The sequence below is a fragment of the Saccopteryx bilineata genome, chromosome 6 (genome assembly GCF_036850765.1).
Source record: "Saccopteryx bilineata isolate mSacBil1 chromosome 6, mSacBil1_pri_phased_curated, whole genome shotgun sequence".
Taxonomy (NCBI): domain Eukaryota; kingdom Metazoa; phylum Chordata; class Mammalia; order Chiroptera; family Emballonuridae; genus Saccopteryx; species Saccopteryx bilineata.
In genome coordinates this window covers 204,193,735-204,213,145 of record NC_089495.1, presented here as the reverse complement: position 1 = coordinate 204,213,145, position 19,411 = coordinate 204,193,735, and the positions used below count along the sequence as shown (strand labels likewise).

General features: G+C 55.2%; 1 protein-coding gene across 1 annotated transcript; it reads right to left on the bottom strand.

The window, feature by feature from the left end:
* Positions 1 to 1,607: 1,607 nt before the first annotated feature.
* SUN5 (Sad1 and UNC84 domain containing 5) lies at positions 1,608 to 19,411 on the bottom strand. Its single transcript, XM_066237579.1, has 13 exons — positions 19,326 to 19,411; positions 18,494 to 18,552; positions 18,201 to 18,278; positions 15,814 to 15,880; positions 14,422 to 14,483; positions 10,003 to 10,052; positions 8,693 to 8,727; positions 8,001 to 8,109; positions 6,633 to 6,711; positions 5,701 to 5,816; positions 4,988 to 5,155; positions 4,383 to 4,469; positions 1,608 to 1,748 (listed from the first exon to the last, which is right to left on the bottom strand). The coding sequence occupies exons 1-13, from the start codon at positions 19,409 to 19,411 to the stop codon at positions 1,608 to 1,610; spliced, it is 1,137 nt and encodes a 378-aa protein (XP_066093676.1).

Here is a 19,411-nt window from a genome sequence, read left to right as displayed (position 1 = left end):
TACATGCCCTGACCGGGGATTGAACTGGCAACCTCTGTGATTCAGGACGATTCTTATAACCAACCTATCTGGCTAGAGGGCATTGAAGTTTTTCTACATCCAAATCTTGTGTGTGCACGAAAGAGCATGTCTATCTACTTATCCCTCTATATAGCATATGTGGTAAAATCGGTACCAGAAAATCCAGGAATGTATTGTGATAATTTTGGAACTGTGCAGCGTCTTCCCGCAATGTATTCCAGTTATCAGCCATAAAGGCAAAGACTGATTTAGCTAAATAAAACCCCCCCACCCCATCCAACCTTTTGAACAAAAGCACTTTAAACAAAGTTAAAAGACAAACGGCAGAAGGAAACCTGCAGAACAGCTGGAGGAGTGAGACTGGGAGGGGCATTGGGGGAGGAAGCAGGCTGTCTGCACCTTCACGTTTCATCAAACCTCGGCATGGTGCGGCTTTCTAACGACAAGAATGGTTCTTATCGAAATTGCAGGAATGGTGCCAGATTGAGCGTGTGTGGCTCCCAGGTCTATGGGTCGCTGTGGGGAGAGCGGGGAACGGCAGGAATATGAGGTGACCTCTTGAAGCCCACCCAGACTGGATACCACTGGAGGGCAGGCCCTGAGGAGGGCTCCAGGGGCTGGGGGGGAGCCTGGCAGGTGGCCAGAGGGCTGGATTCTGCACCAGAGCAGGCCCTGTCCAGCGTGCCCTCCCAGGAAACAAACATACTTCCGATTAATCCGCCCTTCTAATGCCCAGCTGGGCTGGTGCCAGCCCCTCCACCTGCCTGCCCCTGCCCATGGGAGCTCTCTCCCTTGCAGGTCCAGTCTGTGCCCTGTCCGGCGGGGCCAGCCTGCCCCACTCTGGAGCCCTGCTTAGAGGCAACGCCCCCTCCTCCCGGAGGACTGGGCCTCCTATCACCTGCCTGGGGCCATTTCAGGGATTCTATATATAATCTGGCTATTAATTTTTTATCAGCTATAAGATTGGCAAACATTTCCTACCATTCTGCGGGTTGCCTTTTTACTTTTTGATAGCTTTTGCTGCACAAAAAAGGAAAATAAATGTTTATACCGGGCAAAACTGAGGTCCACAGAAGGTGTGTGTCCGGCCTAATGCCACACAGTAAATTATTTGCATGATGTTGCAATATTCCAAGGCGGCCAGAAGTGAGATTTCCCATTTCCGACCTCATCTGGTCTAACAGCCACAATCCTGTCCCCACTGTACAGATGGGGACACTGAGGCCCTAAGAGGGCTGGGTCATGCCCAAAGTAACACTTGGGTCAGGGGCAGAGCTTGATTTGAAGCAAGGGAGGTGGGTCACATCCAGGTGTGAGACAGCCTGGGTTTGAATGCTGGTGCTGCTGCCGTTTGCTGGCCGTGACCTCTGGATAGTCACTTTGTTGCTGGGAGGCCTTCATGGTCCCCTCTCTATGAAATAGGGCCTCAGAGGGCTGGAGTGAGGGTGGCTGGGCACCCAGTACATGATCAAAGATTGCTCACCGTGGTGTCAGACATCAAAGGCTAGCCCCCTCCCCCGCTCACTCTTTGGAGCCAAAGCCACACAGACTTGGGCTGGGGCATGAAGAATAAACTTTACTTTCTCTCAGGGTAGGGGATCTGGCTGCTCTTTAGGGGGGGTCACAGAGCCGTGCACACGCACGCGGTAGAGGCAGGTGAAGCGTGGGTTCCCCCAGTTGCTCGAGATCTTCACCTTGACGGCCCCAAAAGTCCGGGTGGGCTGGTTCTGAAAGAGAGTCACCAACACAGGGCCGTTCACCCTTAGGCCCCCACTGTGCCTGTCCAGAAGGGCGTTTGGGAGATGAATGGACCCATTTCATAGGAAGGGGAAACTGAGGCTCAGAGAGGGGAACAAACAGGTCCAAGACCACACAGCAAGTCGATGTGCCAGGGCTGGGATGGAAGGCACTGAGGCCAGAAGGACAGACACACTGTGATTAGAAAAGGGTCCCAGCTTTGGGGCTCTGGCATATATGTGCTGTGTGACCCTGAGTAAACTACTGCCCCTCTCTGGGCTTTAGATCCCCCTCTGTAAACTGGAGTGGCAGTATCTGCTTCCCATCGTTGCTGTGGGCATGAGACAAGATGCCTGGAACACAGTGGATGCACGAGACTGGACGGTCCCTACCTACCAGGGAATTACAGAGGGGGAAACTGAGGCCCAGCGAGGAAGGGAATGGCCCAGACCACACAGAATTTGCGGTTGGGTCAGGACTTGGGCCAGTGTCGGCTGCCAAGCCCAGACGCTCACCAAGTCTCAGGGCCATTCCGGCAGCTACCCTTCCTGTCCTGCTTCTGTCTCCGCCCCTCCAGGCCTCAGTTTCCCCAACTATGGTTGGACCCGGTGGAAAGATACTAAGTGTGACAGTAAGCCAGCCTTCCTAGCCCCATGGGCCCCTCCTGCTCAACATTTGCTGCCATTGAGAAGGCTTCTGGGTGGACGAGGGGATAGGGAGATGCCGGGGGCTGCATGGGTCTCCTCAGGGTCTCCCTCGGCCCGGGCAGCAGGTCCCTCTCTCTGAGGCTCAGTTTCCTTCTCTGGCAAGGGGGTCAGGGACAGTTGTGCACCTCCTGGGACTGTTGGGAGGTGAGGTGAGGCTCCCTGGGGTAAGTCAGCATGCAGTGTGCGTACAGTAGGTGCGCAGTGGGCAGATTTCTCCAGTCGGTCCCCTGGGGTAAGCCTGGCATGCAGTGTGCGTACAGTAGGTGCACAGTGGGCAGATTTCTCCAGTCGGCCCCCTGGGGTAAGCCCGCACGGAGTGTGCGTACAGTAGGTGCACAGTGGGGCAGATTTCTCCAGTCGGTCCCCTGGGGTAAGCCCGGCCCGCAGTGTGCGTACAGTAGGTGCACAGTGGGCAGATTTCTCCAGTCGGCCCCCTGGGGTAAGCCCGCACGGAGTGTGCGTACAGTAGGTGCACAGTGGGGCAGATTTCTCCAGTCGGCCCCCTGGGGTAAGCCCGGCCCGCAGTGTGCGTACAGTAGGTGCACAGTGGGCAGATTTCTCCAGTCGGCCCCCTGGGGTAAGCCCGCACGGAGTGTGCGTACAGTAGGTGCACAGTGGGCAGATTTCTCCAGTCGGTCCCCTGGGGTAAGCCTAGCATGCAGTGTGCGTACAGTAGGTGCACAGTGGGCAGATTTCTCCAGTCGGTCCCCTGGGGTAAGCCCGCAGTGTGCGTACAGTAGGTGCGCAGTGGGCAGATTTCTCCAGTCGGTCCCCTGGGGTAAGCCCGGCCCGCAGTGTGCGTACAGTAGGTGCACAGTGGGCAGATTTCTCCAGTCGGTCCCCTGGGGTAAGCCTGCATTGAGTGTGCGTACAGTAGGTGCACAGTGGGCAGATTTCTCCAGTCGGTCCCCTGGGGTAAGCCTGCATTGAGTGTGCGTACAGTAGGTGCGCAGTGGGGCAGATTTCTCCAGTCGGTCCCCTGGGGTAAGCCTGCATTGAGTGTGCGTACAGTAGGTGCACAGTGGGCAGATTTCTCCAGTCGGTCCCCTGGGGTAAGCCCGGCCCGCAGTGTGCGTACAGTAGGTGCACAGTGGGCAGATTTCTCCAGTCGGTCCCCTGGGGTAAGCCTGCATTGAGTGTGCGTACAGTAGGTGCGCAGTGGGCAGATTTCTCCAGTCGGCCCCCTGGGGTAAGCCTGCATTGAGTGTGCGTACAGTAGGTGCGCAGTGGGCAGATTTCTCCAGTCGGTCCCCTGGGGTAAGCCCGGCCCGCAGTGTGCGTACAGTAGGTGCGCAGTGGGCAGATTTCTCCAGTCGGTCCCCTGGGGTAAGCCCGCAGTGTGCGTACAGTAGGTGCACAGTGGGCAGATTTCTCCAGTCGGTCCCCTGGGGTAAGCCTGCATTGAGTGTGCGTACAGTAGGTGCGCAGTGGGCAGATTTCTCCAGTCGGCCCCCTGGGGTAAGCCTGCATTGAGTGTGCGTACAGTAGGTGCGCAGTGGGCAGATTTCTCCAGTCGGTCCCCTGGGGTAAGCCCGCAGTGTGCGTACAGTAGGTGCGCAGTGGGCAGATTTCTCCAGTCGGCCCCCTGGGGTAAGCCAGCACGGAGTGTGCGTACAGTAGGTGCACAGTGGGCAGATTTCTCCAGTCGGCCCCCTGGGGTAAGCCAGCACGGAGTGTGCGTACAGTAGGTGCACAGTGGGCAGATTTCTCCAGTCGGTCCCCTGGGGTAAGCCAGCACGGAGTGTGCGTACAGTAGGTGCACAGTGGGCAGATTTCTCCAGTCGGCCCCCTGGGGTAAGCCCGCAGTGTGCGTACAGTAGGTGCACAGTGGGCAGATTTGTCCAGTCGGTCCCCTGGGGTAAGCCCGCAGTGTGCGTACAGTAGGTGCACAGTGGGGCAGATCTGTCCAGTAGATACCTGCAGCTGGAACGTCTGAATGACGTTTTCTGGCTGAAACTGAAACGCCCCCAGAAACACTTCTTCCCTGGGGGAGCCTTCCATGCCCTGTGGACTCAGAACCAGGAAGAAAGTGTCAGGTACAGGCAGGACTTTCAGAGAGTGCTGCCACCCTCCAGCGGAGACTTGCATACCTCCCAGGATGGGGAGCTCCCTACCTATCTGGGAACCATTCTGCTGCAGTACAGAGTAATGGAAAGAAAAGAGCACTGGACTGGGAGTTAGAAGGCTGAGGGTCTGCTTCTAACTCTGCTTTTAACTGACTTGGAGGATTTTGGTGTTAACCTTACTTTCCTCTGGACCTCAGTGTCCTTATCAGTGACATGGGGCTCAGCAGTCTCTGAGGACTAAATGGTTCTGAAAGCTTGGATTGAAATAGAGTAGCTGTTTCTCCCCATCCTTGAAGGCTGCAGTCTGACTCCAACCCTGGCCATGCCCAGCCTGAACGAAGCCTCTCCAGCCCCTCTCGCCTGCTTGAGAGGCGTAGTTTGCCACAGTGCCTGGAATGCCACCACCCTGGGGCTGTCCCTATGGGTAAACACTGCTCCCTGCCAGGGCATGCTCACGTAGATGACAAAGTCCTTGGGGGCTGTGTCCAGGCTGCCTGACAGTGAGATGGTCTTGGGGATATGCTGCAGGGTCAGGTTGGAGAGGTAGACCTTCTGGGCCAGTCGGATGGTCACCTGGCCACGGTCACCCGAGAAGGCCCAGCAGTTGCCGGGCGTCACGTTGGGCTGGAAGAGGCAGGTGCAATGGGGGTTATGCTAGGTGGGCGGTGAGGACGGATTCCTCACTCCACCCTTGCTCCCCTAGACCTCCGCTGACCTCCTTGAATGAGCCAGATTCTGACTGTCTACAAAGCTTGGCTTGAGTGCCACCAACTCCAGGAAGCCCCCCAGATTGCAGGCAGCAAGTGTTATTTGTCTTCCCCTCAGCCCAGCTCAGTGAGGATGGGTGTCTGCTCAGGGCCCTGAGGGTTCTCTGACCCTCAGTCTTTAGGACTGGGGGGGCCCTTCTAGTGCTAAAGCAGGCTGTCCCCTACCCCTGTGCCTGTCTCCTGCTACTGCCCAGCCCCCCAGTGGCCCCTGCTGCTTGTCCTTACCTCCTGAACTTGCCCCTGCCTTCTCCCCCAACCTTATCAACCGCCGCCTTGCTCTGCCCCCCGCCCGTGCCCCATCTCTGTCTCCTGCATCGCCCCCTGACCCTGCCGCAGGCCCTGTTCCCTTCGCTCTCACCCCCAACCTCAGCAGCGCCCCCCAGGCCCCTGACCACCACCTGCCTCGAGGATCACGTCCGGGGGCTGTGCGTAGTTCCACAGCCGGATCCAGTTCCAGTAGGAGCGAGCCTTGTCGTGCGCGTACGTGGCCGATGTTTGCTCAAAGTCGATGGAGGCCCCTGTGTGGGAGGTGGGGGTGTGTGGGGGGTCTCAGCCGAGCAGTCCTGGCTTCTGCCTGGTGGGGGGAGCCTCACTGATCGGGCACTGACTCTGTGCCCAGTGCACTTGAGAGGAGTCTCTGGCCCTCTCTGGACCTCAGTGGTCTTCTCTGGGAAATGGGAACTATCATAGTAACAGCAGCAAAGCTCCTGATAGATAGCATCTACCTCATAAGGTTGTCGTAAGGGGCAGGTGAGTTAACACCCCAAAATGTCTGACCAGCAGTGCCTGGCGCCGAGTCAGCACTCACGTCGCCATGACTGCGGCTCTTCTCACACCCATGTCCCAGGGGAGGGACCTCTGGCCCCGGGAGGCGAGCTGAGGCCCTCCGACCCCACACCCCCTTGGGCCTGAGGGTGCCTGGGTCAGCCGGTGGCTCCCCGGGCAGCGGGTCCGCCTTGCCGGCCACACCGCACTTCCTCCCGCGTGCCCTCCCGCTCCTGCTGTGTTCTCAGGGGGGTCACCCTTCACGTTGGTCCCCCCTTTTTCTGGAGAGCGTTTCCCTCCTCACCAGGTTTCAACCCAAGTGTCCCCCCGCCCCCGCCCAGGTTCCCTCTATCCCAGCCACCTGCTCTACTTTTCTGAAGCACCAACTCCTGTCGTTGGGCCTTTGTTGGTTTTTATTGGTTTATCCCCCCTCCCACCGCAACCAGGGCAGGGCCAGCTCTGCTGACCTCCCAGCAGCAGGGGACGCACCAGACCAGAAATGAAATCTGCCCCCTGAAGAGTTTCTGTGGAAACTTGAGGGCGGCGGTGTGGGGAAGGGGATCACTTACCTATCGACTTCAGGGCGAAGTCCGGCTTTTCAATGTAGTCTCCTTGTATCATCTTCATTATTTTCTGGGCCATTTTTTGCTGAAGAGGCAGAAAACACAAGCCGTGCACTGGTCTGTTCCTACAGGTGACCAGCAATTGCACAACACTGCCCCTAACAGCTTACCCCTGCCTGTGGACAACGCATGTGGACCACGCAGTCACTCTTCTGGGAGGGAGCCCAGGCCACACAGAGCCGCCCCTCCCCGACCCACTGCGGTTACTCAGTGCTCTCAGACCCACTGTGACGAGGTGTCAGATGAGGGAATGATGGAGTCTCGGTGAAGCTAAGGGCAGGGGAGCCTGGCATCAGACAGACCTTTTCTGCTGTGGCACCTGGGCTAGTTACTGCCTGTCTGAGCCTCGATTTTCTCATCTGTAAGATGGGATGACAATCATGTCTACCTCCCAGTGTTGTGAAGATTAGACTTAGGGTCACTATGTGCCAGGACTCCCCAGTATCACATTCATTCACTCTGATTTCTACACAGCAACCCTAGGAGGTCTCTGTTATTGTTATCCCCATTTTATAGACGAGGCACAAAAGGATAACTTGTCCAAGATCACACAGCTGGCAAGAGGAACAGCCAGGCAGTTTGGTTCTGGAGTGCAGGTTCTTAGCCACTACACTCTCCTGCCAGATAAACTCGGTGCTCAGTAGATGCAGGATGGTATTTTGATTGGACTCTTCACAGATTTAGCAGATCAGATTTTCCAAAAATGGCTGCAAGGAGGTCTCCCATTCCACGCTCTTCTTCAAGGCAACTTTGATGCTCTTCCCATTGAGAGGTGGGACTTAAGTTCCCTCCCCATCAGCCTGTGATTATGGCAGAAGTGATGCTGTGTGACTTCGTAGGTATTTTAAGAGATAATAGCTAAGAATTTTCCAAAATTATTGAAAAACATCAATCCATAGATCTGATGATACTCAGCACCCTCCAAGTACGTTAGCTATAGAACACTGAGGATTAAAAAAACAATATCCTACAAACTCCCATGGATGAAAAAACAGACCACACTCAAAGGACCAATAATAAAAGTGCCTTTAGGTTTCTCAACAGTAAACACAACAGTGAACTTCCTTCAAAATTCTCAGAGGAAAGTCTATTTCCTATCTATAATTCTATACCCAGCCAAACTGTCAATCAAGCGTAAGGGCAGGATAAAGACATTTTCAAACATGCACATTCTTAAAAAAATAAATATACCTCTTATTTCTCTCTTTTTCAGGAAGTAATTGGGCAATGTGCTCCCCCTGAACTTGGGCTATAGGAAGCAGGACATCATTCAGAGAAGTCGGGTGTTTGGGGGCAGGATGGCCCGCATCTCACCTCATCTGACATGGCTTCCATCTCCTGGAGCTTGGCGATGAGCCGGCTTATGTTGCCTCGGAGATCCTGGATTTCCCCAGTGTGATGGCGCACCTTCTCCTGATACATCCTGACCGGGAAGGAGCGAGAACATGGACTGACTGGTTGGTGATGCTATCGTCACCCTCAGTTTCCACCCTTACCCGTCAGGCCGCTAAGAACTAGCTTCACGTTTCCCCATTCCCCTGCCCCCCCCCCCCCCCGGACGTGTCCAGGTTCTTATCTCTGAAACCTGACTCATGCTCTTTCTCCCGCTTGGAATAGTCTTGAGCCCTGTTCATTCTTTCCAAATATTCCTGAATGTTTTATCGGCAATTAAGGATGCTACCACCTTGTGGTATCTTGTTGGTTAAAATTCTTCTCAGTTGTCTTTTGTGAGCACTAACTAGGGGCCAGGATTTATATTTTCTTTAATACCCATAACTATCCAGAGCAAGGTGGGTGTTACGCCTCGTTTCATAAATAAGGAGGCAAAGGCCCAGAGAGGTAGAGTATTTTGCCAAAGTTTAGCCGAGGTAGGAAGTATGGGAGCAGGGATTTAAACCCAGGTTGGTCTGACTTCAGAGTCCACACTGTTAGTTCTTATATCCCAGGTCCTGGCTCTAGCTCTGGTTCTTCACTGTTACTAGAACTATTCAGCAGATTCTCCTTACCTCAAGCTCTGCAGTGGACTGTTTATGCTGTCATCCTGGTGGGGTGTGGAGGAAGCAAGGGGTCTCCATCAGCTGGTCTAATCTGGGCCCAATAGAGCTTCATTCATGCATTCTCCACAGCCATAAATCTGTTCACTCATCTACTTTCTTATTTACTCTTCCATCTGTCCATTCATCTACCATCTGTTCAAAATCCAACTTACCTTCCCTTTAGCCCATCCATCCATCCATCCATCCACATCCACATTCATCTACCTTTCCACTCTCTCACCATCCCATCCATCTACCCTCTTCCATCCATCTACTCCATTTATTGAACCGTCTTCATCCATCTACACTGCCATCCGTCAACCTTACCTTACCTAGTGACCCTCTCATCAATCCATTTATCCCATCCATCCATCCATTTATCATCCTAACTACCTATCCTCCCATTCAACCATCCATCCATTTACCCACCCATATATTCCGTCTGCCTTACTATCTCTCCATTTTTTCAACCATCCATTTTTCCATTCGTTTATCCATTTATTCCTCCCCCCAATATTTTCCTCAACCCTTACATCCATCATTTTCACCTTCCCATCCATATTTCTCCATTCACACTCCCAATGGCCATCCTGTCATCCAACGCTGGTAGTGGCAACTCTGTGCTTGGCCCTGAGACAGACATGGCTGGAAAGAATAAGACCTGGCTCTGCCTTCAAGGGAAATAGTCATGATGACAGAAAATTGTGAGAGGCGAGAGGGCAATGTGACCACCTCTGCCTTGGGGTGTTTCTGGAGGAGGTGACATATTAGCTGGATTTTGGAGATGAAAGAACTCATAAGGAGAGAATGAAAGAAGGAGGGACAGGCCCATCAGGTGCCCTGTCTCTCTAGTCCTTCTGAGACTCTTTGCTGTCCTCAGACAGGGAGTTCTGGCCACTGCTTCCCTCCTCCTTTGTCCCCAGGAACCGCATGGCAAATGGTCTCCTCTTATTGGAGCAGAACAAACTGCCTTGAGTAGAGAAATGTGTTCCCTGTCCTCACCATCCCACTTTATGTGGGGGGGCCTTGATAAAGAAGAGACGGGTGATCTCTGGGAGTGACAGACAGTGGAGGCATCCAGGAGGAGAGAATATGACACCTGGTCTTTGAAATTCAGACGGGCTCCAGGTCAGTGGCATGGCAAAGGCAGAGACTTGGAGCTAGGATGAGCCAGGAACTGATTAGGGTCCAGGTGTGGGGAGGGTGAGAGGAGCTTATAGAGTTGACATTGACTGGGGAGAGGCCAGTCGGCGGTGGGGCTGCAGAGGGTACACACTCACCTGCCAGACTTCCACTTTGGATGGTAAGTGCATGGAACACATCCAGAATCCTGCGGGGCCGGAGGAGTGAGAACGAGCCATTTAAGATGAAAGGTTACAAGCTTAAGGTCTGGAGTTAGGGCATCGGGGTTCAAATCCCAACTTTGCTTCTTACTAACATTGTGCAACTTTGGGAGAAGTTACTTAACATCTCTATACCTCAGTTTCTTCATCTGTAAGATGGGATACTAGTAACATCCACTTTATGACTGAATAAAGTCATACATGCAAGGCGTCTCACATAAATTAAATAGCCCATGTCTCCTCTTCTCTCCCCCCTTACCTGACCCTACTGGGGATAATTGGAAAGGAGGAGAAAAAGGGGGTGTTCTTCCCTACATTTTGTGAGGCCTGTGTTGCCTGAAATCTTACTGTTGAAGCCATTAATAAAATCCTTCAAAACCGATTTGTTGTTCAAATGAAAACAACCAACTAGAAATAGAAAGGAATGTCTTTGATCTGATAAAGGCCATTGATAAAAGCCCACGGTTAACATTATCGAAGACTGGATGCTTTCTTCCTCAGATCAGAAACAAGATGGGGATGTCTGCTCTTGCCATTGCTATTTAACATTGTCCAGGGGGGGTCCAGCCAGGTCCACTAGACAAGAAAAAGGAAGTAAAGGCAGATGACATGATCTTGCATGTAGAATCCTAAAGTCTTCAAGACTGTATGTCTTGCCCAGTAGCAGAAGTAAGAAATGAGTTCAGCAAGGTTGCAGAATACAAGAGCAGTATACAAAAATCATTTCTACTTCTAAAGACTCACAATGAACAACTGGAAAATAAAACGAAGAAAACAATTTCACTTCCAATACATTTCACAGAATAAAATACTTAGGAATAAGTTTAACAAAAGCAGTGCAAAGTTTACACTCTGAAAGCTATAAAATATTGTTGAAAGAAGTTAAAGACATAGAGATATCCATCAATAATAGAAATCCAGCCATGTTCATGAATTGGAAGACTTGGTATGATTAACACCTTAATAATAGTGAGAAGTACTTTCCACTGATTCCTCTATCAAACTCCCAATGACATTTTTTTTTATTGTTACAGAAATGGAAAAGTTGATTCTAAAATTCATATTGAAACATAAGGGACTCACAAGAGCCAAAACAATCTTGAAAAGAATACTTCTAGCGGCCCTGGCCGGTTGGCTCAGTGGTAGAGCGTCGGCCTGGCGTGCAGGAGTCCCGGGTTCGATTCCCAGCCAGGGCACACAGGAGAAGCACCCATCTACTTCTCCACCCCTCCCCCTCTCCTTCCTCTCTGTCTCTCTCTTCCCCTCCTGCAACCAAGGCTCCATTGGAGCAAAGATGGCCCGGGCGCTGGGGATGGCTCTGTGGCCTCTGCCTCAGGCGCTAGAATGGCTCTGGATGCAACAGAGCGACGCCCCAGAGGGGCAGAACATCGCCCCCTGGTGGGCATGCCGGGTGGATCCCGGTTGGGCGCATGCGGGAGTCTGTCTGCCTCCCCGTTTCCAGCTTCGGAAAAATGAAAAAAAAAAAAAAGAATACTTCTAGCTTTCAAAACTTACTACAAAGCTATAGCAATTAACCCAGGGTAGTACTGGCAAAGAGATAGATAAAGAGGTCAACGGAATAGAACGGAGAGTCCAGAAATAAATCCTCCCGTTTACGGTCAAATAATTTTCAATCAGGGTGCCAAGGCAACTCAGTGGGGGTAAACATACTTTCCAATAAATGATGTTGAAACAACTGGACATTTATATTCAGAAGGATGAAGTTGGAGTCTTACCTCACACCATAAGCAAAAATTAACTCAAAAATGGATCGTGGATCTCAATGTAAGGGTTAAGAGTATAAACATCTTAGAAGAAAATATGAGAGTAAATCTTCAGAGCGTTGGATTAGGCAATGTTTTCTTAGCTGTCGCACCAAAAACACAAATGACAAAGGAAAACAGATAAATCGACTTCATCAAAATTAAAAAATTTTGTGCTTCAAGGGAGGGACACTATCAAGAAAGTGAAAAGAAGCCTGGTTGGATATAGCTCAGTGTGTTAGAGCATTGTCCAGATACACGAAGGTTACAGGTTTGATCCCCCTTCGCGGCACATATGGAAATCAACAAATCCGTAAATAAATGAGAAAATGAATCTCTCCCTCTCCCTCTCCCTTCTTCTCTCTCTAAAATCAATAAATAAAAAATTTAAAAAGAAAGTAAAAAGACAACCAATAGAATGAGAGAAAATATTTGCAAATCATATATCCGGTAAGGGTCTTCAGACTACGTAAGAAACTCTTACAACTTAATATTAAAAAGTCCAATAGCTCAATTTAAAAATGGGCAAAGGCCCTGGCCAGATAGCTCAGTTGGTTGGAGCATCGTCCCAAAGTACAGAGGTTGCTGGCTCGATCCCTGGTCCGGGTACATACAGGAACAGATTGATGTTCCTGTCTCTCTCTCTCTCTTCCTTCCTCTCTCCCTAAAATCAATAAATAAACATTTAAAAAAATGGGCAAAGATCTGAATAGACATTTCTCCAACAAAGATATACTGATGCTCACTCACTAATCATTAGAGAAATGAAATAAAAACCACAGTGAGACACCACTGTTCATCCACGCGGATGGCTAAACTAAGGCAAACAATAACAAGTGATGGCGAGGATGTGGAGAAATTGAAACCCTCACATGCCACTGCTGGGAACATAAACGGCACAGTCACCGCGGAAAGCAGTTCGGCAATTCCTTGGATAAACACAGGGTTACCATATGACCCGACAATTCTACGCTTAGATATATACCCAGGAGAACTGAAGACCCGTGTTCACACAAAAACTTTACAGGGACACTCATAGCAGCATTATTAATAATAGCCAAAGATATGGAACCACCGTAATATCTGTCAGGGGACCAGCTAAATGTGGCACATCCTTTCATTCAGCCTTAAAGAGAAGTGACAGGCTCCTATATGCTACAACGTGGGTGAACTCTGGAAACAACCGTAAGTTAAAGAAGCCACAAAGACCACATAGTGAATGACTCCATTTATATAGGAAATGTCCAGAATTGGCATATCCATGAAGACAGAAAATAGATTCGTGGTGTGTGGGTCTGGGGCATGGGTGACTGGGGAGCTGCTTTTGGGGTAGGGGGACACTGGAATTTGATAGTGCTGAGGAAGGCACAACCTTGTGAATGTAACAAAAACGACTGAGTGGAACACTTTGGTGGGAGCAGTGATGGGGTGGGAGCTAGGACCGGGGAGCTATGACGTGGGTGGGAGCAGTGACGTGGGTGGGAGCAGTGACGTGGGTGGGAGCAGTGACGGGGGTGGGAGCTATGACGTGGGTGGGAGCAGTGACGTGGGTGGGAGCAGTGACGGGGGTGGGAGCAGTGACGTGGGTGGGAGCAGTGACGTGGGTGGGAGCAGTGACGGGGGTGGGAGCAGCGACGGGGGTGGGAGCAGCGACGGGGGTGGGAGCAGTGACGGGGGTGGGAGCTAGGACGGGGGTGGGAGCTAGGACGGGGGTGGGAGCAGTGACGGGGGTGGGAGCAGTGACATGGGTGGGAGCAGTGACGGGGGTAGGAGCTAGGACGGGGGTGGGAGCAGTGACGGGGGTGGGAGCAGTGACGTGGGTGGGAGCAGTGACGGGGGTGGGAGCAGTGATGGGGGTGGGAGCTAGGACGGGGGTGGGAGCAGTGACGGGGGTGGGAGCTAGGACGGGGGTGGGAGCAGTGACGGGGGTGGGAGCAGTGATGTGGGTGGGAGCAGTGACGGGGGTGGGAGCTAGGACGGGGGTGGGAGCAGTGACGGGGGTGGGAGCAGTGATGGGGGTGGGAGCAGTGATGGGGGTGGGAGCTAGGACGGGGGTGGGAGCAGTGACGTCGGTGGGAGCAGTGATGGGGGTAGGAGCTAGGACGGGGGTGGGAGCAGTGATGGGGGTGGGAGCAGTGACGGGGGTGGGAGCAGTGACGGGGGTGGGAGCTAGGACGGGGGTGGGAGCAGTGATGGGGGTAGGAGCTAGGACGCGGGAGCTATGACGTGGGTGGGAGCAGTGATGGGGGTGGGAGCAGTGACGTGGGTGGGAACTAGGTAACGAGAGCTGGTGGTGGTGGCGGCTATATAAAAGCCATAGAAACCCAGAGAGAAGAGAGACTAATAATCATCACAACATGGTTTGGGGAGAGTTTTACTGTTTCAAAAGCTTTTCTTAGCTTTCGAAAAATGTTTCCTGGTTATTTAATTTAATCCTCACAGCAGCACGAATTAGACAGATGGGGAAACTGAGGCTCACAGAGGGGTGGTATTTCATTCAGTGTCACAAAACCAGTGCTAGGGCCCTCATTCTTGCCCTCCCCAGGATGGACGATCCCTCCACCCAGGAGGGGGCAGGGCCCTGCAGACGCACCCAGAGCACAGAGGACCAGGACACCTGTCTTTTCCATGAGCTTCTGGAAGAGCAGCTTGCATCTGGGAGACAGAGACGCAGCCATCAAAGAGAGACAGGGCTTGCCCTGGCTGGTTGGCTCAGTGGTAGAGCGTCGGCCTGGCGTGTAGAAGTCCCGGGTTCGATTCCCGGCCAGGGCACACAGGAGAAGCGCCCATCTGCTTCTCCACCCCTCCCCCTCTCCTTCCTCTCTGTCTCTCTCTTCCCCTCTCGCAACCAAGGCTCCATTGGAGCAAAGATGGCCCGGGCGCTGGGGATGGCTCCTTGGCCTCTGCCCCAGGCGCTAGAGTGGCTCTGGTCGCGGCAGAGTGACGCCCCGGAGGGGCAGAGCATCGCCCCCTGGTGGGCAGAGCGTCACCCCTGGTGGGCGTGCCGGGTGGATCCCGGTCGGGCGCATGCGGGAGTCTGTCTGACTGTCTCTCCCGGTTTCTAGCTTCAAAAAATACAAAAAAAAAAAAAAAAAAAAAGAGAGACAGGGCTTTGCGCAGGCTGGCCAGTCGCCGCCTGGCCTTCGGCTCTTTCCCGCCCTGAGGGCCGTGTCCTTCCCTGGGCAGGGACCCCCTCTTCAGGGTGCCGGCCCTGTTCAGTGGCTCCATAGCATCACAGAGGATTGAAAGCAGGTATCCCAGCATTCGGGGCCATCAGAGATCAACTCGCATGGTCCCCAGGCCCTTATCACTCCCTTTCTCCTTCTGCACACTACTGGCTCTCTCCTGTCTTCTCTCCTGGGGAACGCCTCCTCTGGATTCAGCTCACACGTCCCCTCCTCCTACAGCCTCCAGACTCACACTCCCGAGTCTCACCTGTTTTTGGTGTCTGCCTTCCTCACCCAACTGGGAGCTCGTGAGTGGTGGGGGGCCAAGGCTGAGCCCAGGGTAGGCATTAAAAAAAACATGTAGCCTGTAAACTTCGAGTGAATGAACGAGGTGGAAAGCTTTTCCAGAATTCAGAGGCGTTGGCCGGGGCAGGAAGGGTACAGGGAAGGGGTGGACGGGCATTCCAGGTAGAAAACACAGCGTGTGCGCAGGTGTGCAGGTCGGAATAGAAAGACTGGGAAGGGAGAACCCTTTCCTTGCTGGCCCAGTGGATCCACAGCAGGAAGCAGAATGAGGTCAGCCCAGAGAGAAAGGGAGGGCTAGGATTTCAAAGGGCTGCCAGCTGAGGTGATGGAGCCATGGGGAGCCACAGTGGGTTCTGGGGCGAGGGGATCTGATACAAGCCAGCCAGGTGTGGGATCACTTATCTGATCTGGAGATCAAAGGGAAGTTCCAACCAGCGAGGCTGCAGCCATGGTCACCAGCTGCATGTTTCTAGCTCCCCCTCCCTTCCCTCATCTGCCCCTGCCCTGCCCACCTGCAGGTGTTGAATAGAACTTGGTGGGCCTGAGTCCTCAGGAAGCAGGCCAGGCAGGTGATCCAGGCTGCGGAGACAGAAGATCAGGGAGTTGTTGCTGCCTTGTTCTTATTCCACAACTACTTACTGGGTGTTCTGGGCCTGGGGGGAGACCTTGGAGCTGGGGGGAGATCCTGGGCCTGGGGGTAGACCCTGGAGCTGGGGGGAGACCCTGGAGCTGGGGGGAGACCCTGGAGCTGTAGGGAGACCCTGGAGCTGTGGGGAGACCCTGGGCCTGGGGGGAGACCTTGGAGCTGTAGGGAGACCCTGGGCCTGGGGGGAGACCCTGGAGCTGTGGGGAGACCCTGGAGCTGTAGGGAGACCCTGGGCCTGGGGGGAGACCCTGGAGCTGTAGGGAGACCCTGAGCCTGGGGGGAGACCCTGGAGCTGTAGGGAGACCCTGGGCCTGGGGGGAGACCCTGGAGCTGTGGGGAGACCCTGGAGCTGTGGGGAGACCCTGGAGCTGTAGGGAGACCCTGGAGCTGTGGGGAGACCCTGGAGCTGTGGGGAGATCCTGGAGCTGTAGGGAGACCCTGGGCCTGGGGGGAGACCCTGGAGCTGTAGGGAGACCCTGAGCCTGGGGGGAGACCCTGGAGCTGTAGGGAGACCCTGGGCCCGGGGGGAGACCCTGGAGCTGTAGGGAGACCCTGGGCCTGGGGGGAGACCCTGGAGCTGTGGGGAGACCCTGGAGCTGTGGGGAGACCCTGGAGCTGTAGGGAGACCCTGGAGCTGTGGGGAGACCCTGGAGCTGTGGGGAGATCCTGGAGCTGTAGGGAGACCCTGGAGCTGGGGGGAGACCCTGGAGCTGGGGGGAGACCCTGGGCCCGGGGGGAGACCCTGGAGCTGTAGGGAGACCCTGGGCCCGGGGGGAGACCCTGGAGCTGGGGGGAGACCCTGGAGCTGTAGGGAGACCCTGGAGCTGGGGGGAGACCCTGGAGCTGGGGGGAGACCCTGGAGCTGTAGGGAGACCCTGAGCCTGGGGGGAGACCCTGGGCCCGGGGGGAGACCCTGGAGCTGGGGGGAGACCCTGGAGCTGTAGGGAGACCCTGGAGCTGTAGGGAGACCCTGAGTCTGGGGGGAGACCCTGGAGCTGTAGGGAGACCCTGGGCCCGGGGGGAGACCCTGGAGCTGGGGGGAGACCCTGGAGCTATAGGGAGACCCTGGGCCTGGGGGGAGACCCTGGAGCTGTAGGGAGACCCTGGGCCTGGGGGGAGACCCTGGAGCTGGGGGGAGACCCTGGAGCTGTAGGGAGACCCTGGGCCCGGGGGGAGACCCTGGAGCTGTAGGGAGACCCTGGGCCCGGGGGGAGACCCTGGAGCTGGGGGGAGACCCTGGAGCTGTAGGGAGACCCTGGAGCTGGGGGGAGACCCTGGAGCTGTAGGGAGACCCTGGAGCTGTGGGGAGACCCTGGAGCTGTAGGGAGACCCTGGAGCTGGGAGACTTCCTCAACTTGCTTGTTGAGCCCGGGCAGCCCTGCTGCAGTACGAGCAAGGGCCAGGTTGGAGTGAGTGTGAGTCCTATAGGTGAGTATTGCCTCCAATGGACAGTTTATATACTTAATAGTGACACGGGAGCAGCACACACAAATCTGGCCCATTCCTGGACACTGGGAGCTTCTCAGGGACAGGGTCCTCGTCTGGCTCATCTTGGGTACCCAGCATCGCCCAGCGTGGAGCGAGGCCATAGTAGGAAATGGGACGGATGAGGAGATGGGAGGGCACACGAGTGGATGGGGAGCGGGTAAGAGGGTGGCGTGGGAGACGGGGACTAGGAAGGTGGCCGAGAGGACTGGGAGAATGTGAGGGAGGGTCGAGCACGGGTGTGCCAGTGACTGGGTGGATGTGAATATTAGAGAATGAAGTCATGGCTGCGTCAATGGATGACTCGGGGGATGGCTGGAGGAGCTAATGCGGTGCATGGAGGTTACGACAGACAGGTACGTGGACAGATGGTTGGACACGTGACTTTGGGGATGAGTATGTGGAGGGGTGGGTGAGGGAGCGCCAAAGGAGAAGGCTGACCTGTAGGCAATCCGAGGTGAGGGGGAGTTGCGTCAGATCATTCCTGGGACCCCCCCCCCACACACACACACAGTGTTCTGACGCCATGGCCAGGCTGGTGTCAAAATGGGGGGTGGGGGTGGCAGTCAGCTCCTCCCCCAAAATGCAATTCTCCCTCTCACTCCGCTTTTCCAGCCGCCAGAGAGATGCTGGGCAGAATGAGACCCCCGACACCTCTGATGGGAAGCCCCCCAGAGCTCGACCTGCGGCTCCCTCGCTGCTGTGCAGCCCAGCACGGGGCTCAGCCCAGGTCGCCTGGCCTGAGGTGGCTCCTCAGGACATACGTACATACACACGCCAGGATACACTGAGTCAGGCCTGGCGATGGGGTGGTGTTGAGACGGAGCGGCAACATGAAGGCATTATCTGCAGAGAACACAGGGCCGGGAGGTCACTGCTGGCCCGTGGGACGCGGTGCCTGCAGCTACCTGGGGAGGAGCACCCGGGGCTCAGCGCGATCACCCCTGCCCCACGCCCTGTCCTTTGCCAGGCGACCCGGGGTTGCCCCTCTGCCACCTCCGAGCCTCAGTCCCTTGCTGTCCCCAAAGGCCCCAGGGCTCCCCTCGCCCCTCCCTGCATACTCATGCTTGGCAAGCACTCCTCTGTCGTCCTGTTGACGTTCCGGCCTCGCTGGACGACCCTGGGGCTGACAAGAGTCACGGTGGCGTTTTAGAATCCACAAGGAACGCTCCCCATCATGTTCCAGACGGAGAAAGTGAGTTGCAAAGAAGTTCGCTGGGAGTCAGGGAGAGACTAGGGTCTGCTGACCCGAAATCCCGGTGCTACCCTGGGCTCCCAGCACCTGGCCAGCGCCTGGCACACAGTGGGAGCTCAAAAACCCAGGCTGGGCCCTGGCTGGTTGACTCAGTGGTAGAGTGTCGGCCTGGCGTACGGGGGACCTGGGTTTGATTCCCGGCCTGGGCACACAGGGGAAGCGCCCATCTGCTTCTCCACCCCTCCCCCTCTCCTTCCTCTCTGTCTCTCTCTTCCCCTCCCGCAGCCAAGGCTCCATTGGAGCAAAGATGGCCCGGGCGCTGGGGATGGCTCCTTGGCCTCTGCCCCAGGCGCTAGAGTGGCTCTGGTCGCAACAGAGCGACGCCCGGGAGGGGCAGAGCATCGCCCCCTGGTAGGCAGAGCGTCGCCCCTGGTGGGCGTGCCGGGTGGATCCCGGTCGGGCGCATGTGGGAGTCTGTCTGACTGTCTCTCCCCATTTCCAGCTTCAGAAAAATACAAAACAAACAAACAAACAAAAAACCCCAGGCTGACAGGCTGACGGCTCCGTCCCTTGCTGGCTGGAAAGCCACTGTCAAACCTCCCTGACCCCAGTGGCTGCACCCGTCAGGTGCAGGCGGTAACACCCTCTCACCTCCGCAGGGAGGGCAGAGAGGCAGAGGGAAGGGCCACTCTTCTCACCTCCTGGGCCTGTGGTCCCTACAGGGGTGGGCCCCCTCTTCAGGGGGGTCACACGGGTCCCTGGGGCTCCTTGAGGACCGAGGCAT